Source organism: Zingiber officinale, chromosome 8B (genome assembly GCF_018446385.1).
Source record: "Zingiber officinale cultivar Zhangliang chromosome 8B, Zo_v1.1, whole genome shotgun sequence".
In the NCBI taxonomy this organism is placed as follows: Eukaryota; Viridiplantae; Streptophyta; class Magnoliopsida; order Zingiberales; family Zingiberaceae; genus Zingiber; species Zingiber officinale.
This window is the reverse complement of record NC_056001.1, coordinates 54,301,047-54,305,679: the sequence shown is the minus strand read 5'-3', so window position 1 is coordinate 54,305,679 and position 4,633 is coordinate 54,301,047. Positions and strand designations below refer to the sequence as shown.

Here is a 4,633-nt window from a genome sequence, read left to right as displayed (position 1 = left end):
AGAAAACAAATTTTTATCATTTCTATTCTTCAACAAATAAAGCCAAATATTTTGAGCTCTTTGTAGTACGATTAATAAGATCCTAACCTTAGATTCGTCATCAATTTTAAAATGATGACATCGTCATCCCTAGCCATTTCTATGCACATTTGAGTATTGTTCCGAATTAGAACAGAGTATGATCCAGAACACTACACTAGGGGTTGATTAGATTTAAGGCAAATCAAAACAACAAGTACTACTCATGATCCAAAGAATTAATATTGACAATTTGTTTGCAAATCTGCAGACGATATCGATGCGACAACATGTAATCTGTACTTAAATACAAAATGATATGATGAAGCAATGGACAATTAATCCTGTGAGCAAATTAAGCTAATGCTGAACCACTATCAACTGTGATAAACCATGAACTCGAACCCAAAAGCCACCGCTAGCTGGATTAATTACTATACATACTATTGCAGTTGGAGGTCAAAGAGTGTTCCCATGTGTTCTGGACGATGGATGAGTTGTGGATTCACACGAGAGGCGATTTGGTAGAACACCTGCCATGTTAATAAGCTATCGGAGCCGGACTGATGTCGAGAGCCCACTGCTCGCTCAACTCGGACGGTAGAGGCCACCCGCTCCAATCCTCCGTAAAGCCCAGGACAATGCTTGCAAAGGTGCTTCACATCGAACACCCTTTTGCCGAAAAAGAAGTGAACGAGGTGCAAGAACTCATGAATGGTCTTTGGTAATTTGCAGTCGCATGTGAGCATCTTCACTAGGAAGGCGAAGTCATAGGCGCCTTGGAAGGTAACCCAGGAGACGGGAGAAAAATGGCCAAAGGAAAGCAAGCCGGAGGTGGCCAAGTGGTGGGCGAATGTGCAAGAGTCGATGCCCCATATTTGATTCTTTTGGAAGTCGATGCCATTAGCCTTGAGCAGCTCGACGGAGGAAGGGGCGTAACGGTCGCGGCTGATGTCGAAGTCGCGGAAATTAAATTCCCACACGTAATGCACACAAGTGCCGTCGCTGTAGATGGCACATGGGAGGTTGCCGGCGGCGTCGGAGAGGGTGAGACCGACCTGGACGATGCGGAGGGCCTCGACATTGGCGCGGATCAATTCGTAGCGCTGGGGGAGGGTGAGGGTGCAGTAGGGATTTTTGGAAGCGACGACGACGCCAGGATACTCGGTGTCCAATGCGACGAAGGGGTGGAAGGGGACGGCGGAGCGGATAAGGGCGAACTCCTCGTCGAGGTTATGAGCCCACACGGAGCGAACCTCGACTCTGCTGGCGCTGGCGCTGGCGCTGGCGGCGGAAGAGGAAATTAGCATATCGTTAACGTTGTTGACGACTGCGACAGCCATGATGATGAGTCTGTTTGATGATATATATTGCAAATACGAAAGTAGTGGAAGCTAGAGATATATCGAGGAGATGTTAGATTTCGATCGATCGAGTTGGAGTGGAAATTTAAGGGAAGGATCGGAGGAGTTTAAAAGGAAGTCAAAGCGAGAAAATCGCAAACACACTAAACAGAGTTAGTTCCTGCGAAGCGGCGAATTATTAGGATATATATATTATAATCAATGATGCTAAACGAGCTTAATCAGGACTTTAAGGCAAGTATTAATCTGGCGCCAAATCCAGCTGCAATTAAGAGCTCAATTAGGAGTTTAGTATTAATTAATTACACGGGTTGTTGCCACCGAATCACTCCTTTTTTTTAAAAAAAAAAAATCTTTAATTATTAAACTAAAACTTTTGATTTTATTTCTAAACTGCAATACCCTAGCTACGAAGTTTCAGTAAGGAGGAGATTGTCCATAGGTCAAACTTGAGACATTAATATATAGTTTTTATATACTCGACAACAAAAATTATCAAAACATTCAAGTTAGACTTAATAATTGTTATTTTGATCAGTGTCATGCATTCAATTGTTGAAATTTGATAAGATCTAGGTGTAGGTTGAACATTCCCCATGAGTAAATAAAGCAATCAATTGATGACTCAATTCTTTTAACTTAATTTAACATTTTTAGTTTTTAGTTCACGACCTATGTGGTAAAAAGGCGAGGTAAATCATAGCATCCTGAGCGAGCATGTGACAGGTGGGGTGAGTTGCACAGAGACTAAGGATTTACGCCCCGACTACCCCGAGTTTTGACCCCACAACCTCATGTGGTAAACATCCCACCACATACCAACTCGGATGACCTATGGGGTCTTTTAGTTCACGACCTATGGACTTATAAGATGGTGGTCGAAATTACTTTCTCCTGCATATAATATTATATAATCTTTGAGAGGTGAATGAACTATTTACAAAAAAAACTTTTATAATATAATAAAAAAATGTATAAAAAAGCTTTGTAATAAGCGAAACCCCTTCCGCACTTTCCTCCTATCTCTCATTCCAAACATGGAAATGATAAGAGCAGGCTTGGCTCGACTCAGGTCCGAGCTCCTGACGCTTGGTGAGTGATTATCACGGCTTAACAGCAGGGGATGAAGGCTGAGCAGTTTGCATCTCGACCGAATGGGAACCATGGCCACCGAGGTTCTCCCGTTCGTACGAGCAGCGCCAAGGCCTTCGTATGATCGACTGAGCAGATGTCCCGCTCGGCCAACCGCGACGTTAATTAGTCGAGCGGTTCTTCCATCCGGCTTGGTATGAGACAAAAGGGGTGGGTAACTCTATCTTCCTCGAGACAAGTGTCGCCGACAGTCAGTATGGTAGGCGGCCGGATCAGACAGAGAATCGTACGACGGAAGTTTCGCCACTATCACATCAGGGATATGCTCAAGCTATTGAGGTATGGCGTCAGGCACGCTTTCCTGACACACTCATTACAGGTATGCTTTGAGAAGCATGCATGTCTCGGTAAGCGTGCACGCACCTTCATGGAGCCCTATATAAGGACCCCCAGACTCCAACGGAGGTACGCATGATTCATTACTGTAGCTACAGTTCTCGTCACTCTCTTTCGATTTCTTGCCGCTAGGAGTTGACTTGAACGTCGAAGAGTCGTCGCCGGGAACCCCTTCCCGACTTGATTTTGTGCTTGCAGGTCCTCTCCGGAGGCCTACGTCACTCAGAGGGCCACACAGAGTCAACGAGAGCGTCACGTCCCCAGCGACTATCGACTCAACACTCGGACAAGATCAAATTGGCGTCGCCTGTGGGAACACACCTGAATCCGAGTCTACTAGAAGATGGAGGAAGCTGGAAGACCTCACACCGTGACGCTCTCTCAAGAGGAGCTTGATGCGCTCATCCAGGCACGGGCGGCAAAAATCGTGGAGCAGCAGCAGCAAAAGGCATTAGCTGAACGAATGGCGCAGCAAGCGACTTCAGCGTCGGGAGGCCGAGCGGCGCACGAGGATAGGCCAGAGCAACTCTCCATATGGGGACAAAACAAAGGCCCGACCGGCACTCAGGCGAAAGCGCCGCCCGCCCCGATACCATTTCATAGGGCTCTGTTCCATACGCCCTCATAAATTGCACAAGCTCATCAAGACCAAGGATCTTCATCAGATGAAGCTCCAGCTCGGGATGCCAGGAAGGGGAAAGCTCCTCGAGCCGATTTGTCGCCTGAGCGGATCAACCGCCAATTCTCTGAGGCAATTTTGCAGGATCCGTTACCCAGGCATTATGCTCCTCTGGTGATCGGGGAGATAATAGATCAACGGACCCGGACGACCACTTGGGCAAGTTCGACAATGTTGCCACTCTTCATCAATACACAGATGGAGTCAAATGCAGGGTCTTCCTCATGACGTTGTCAGGCTCGGCACAACGCTGGTTCCGGAGGCTACCGGATGGATCGATCAAAAGCTTCAAAGACTTCCGAACGGCGTTCCTCCACCACTTCGCTAGCAGCAGACGTTACCAGAAGTGTCAGCCTGTTTTCTATGAAGCAAGGGCCGAGAGAGACCCTTCGATCCTACATTCAACGCTTCAACCAAGCGGCAATGGACATCCCCACGGTCTCCTCTAAAACCATGATGCATGCCTTCACACAAGGGCTTACCAACAGTAACTTCTTCCGCTCGCTCATCCGGAAGCCACCTCGCGATTATGATCATATGCTGAAGAAGGCAAGCGAGTATATCAATGTAGAGGAGGCCCAGACAGCCCGAAGGAAGGAGGCTCCGACCGAGCCTGCTGCGCCGACCGAGCGGAGGCAACCGGTTAATTATCAACCACCCAAAGGACCCCGAACCGAAGGGGTAAGGCCCCATCAAGAAGCCAGACCGTACGCTGTTCAGCATGTGGCTTCCGAGCGACCAAAGCCGAGGGGAAAGGTATAGACTCCCATGTTTTGTTCTTTTCACCAGTCTGCCAGCCACAACACACGAGACTGTCGGGGGTTCGCCCCGGCCGTCCAGCTAGCCCCGAGGAACTATCGTCGCCGATCACCCTCGCCCGAGCAGCGTCACCCAGATACCGGGCGGCGAACGGTTAGACAGTCACCCTATCAGAAGCACCATCGTTCGCCCAGGAGTAGCGATCGACCCCGAGCCTCGCACGAGCAAGAAAGACACTCCGCTCGGGAGGAAGAAAACAGGAGCAACGCCGCTCGAGGGGAGATCAACATTATAGCGGGAGGACCAACCGACGGAGACTCCAACC

The 4,633-nt window shown here is 48.5% G+C and overlaps 1 protein-coding gene across 1 annotated transcript; it reads right to left on the bottom strand.

Annotated features, from left to right (window-relative positions):
- Nucleotides 1–461: 461 nt before the first annotated feature.
- Nucleotides 462–1,361, bottom strand: LOC122013843 (probable CCR4-associated factor 1 homolog 11). Its single transcript, XM_042570062.1, has one exon. The coding sequence runs from the start codon at nucleotides 1,359–1,361 to the stop codon at nucleotides 462–464; it is 900 nt and encodes a 299-aa protein (XP_042425996.1).
- Between the last annotated feature and the right edge of the window lie 3,272 nt (nucleotides 1,362–4,633).

Coding starts and splice junctions, on each gene's coding strand:
- LOC122013843 (XM_042570062.1), bottom strand. CDS start 1,361: ATGGCTGTCGCAGTCGTCAACAACGTTAACGATATGCTAATTTCCTCT.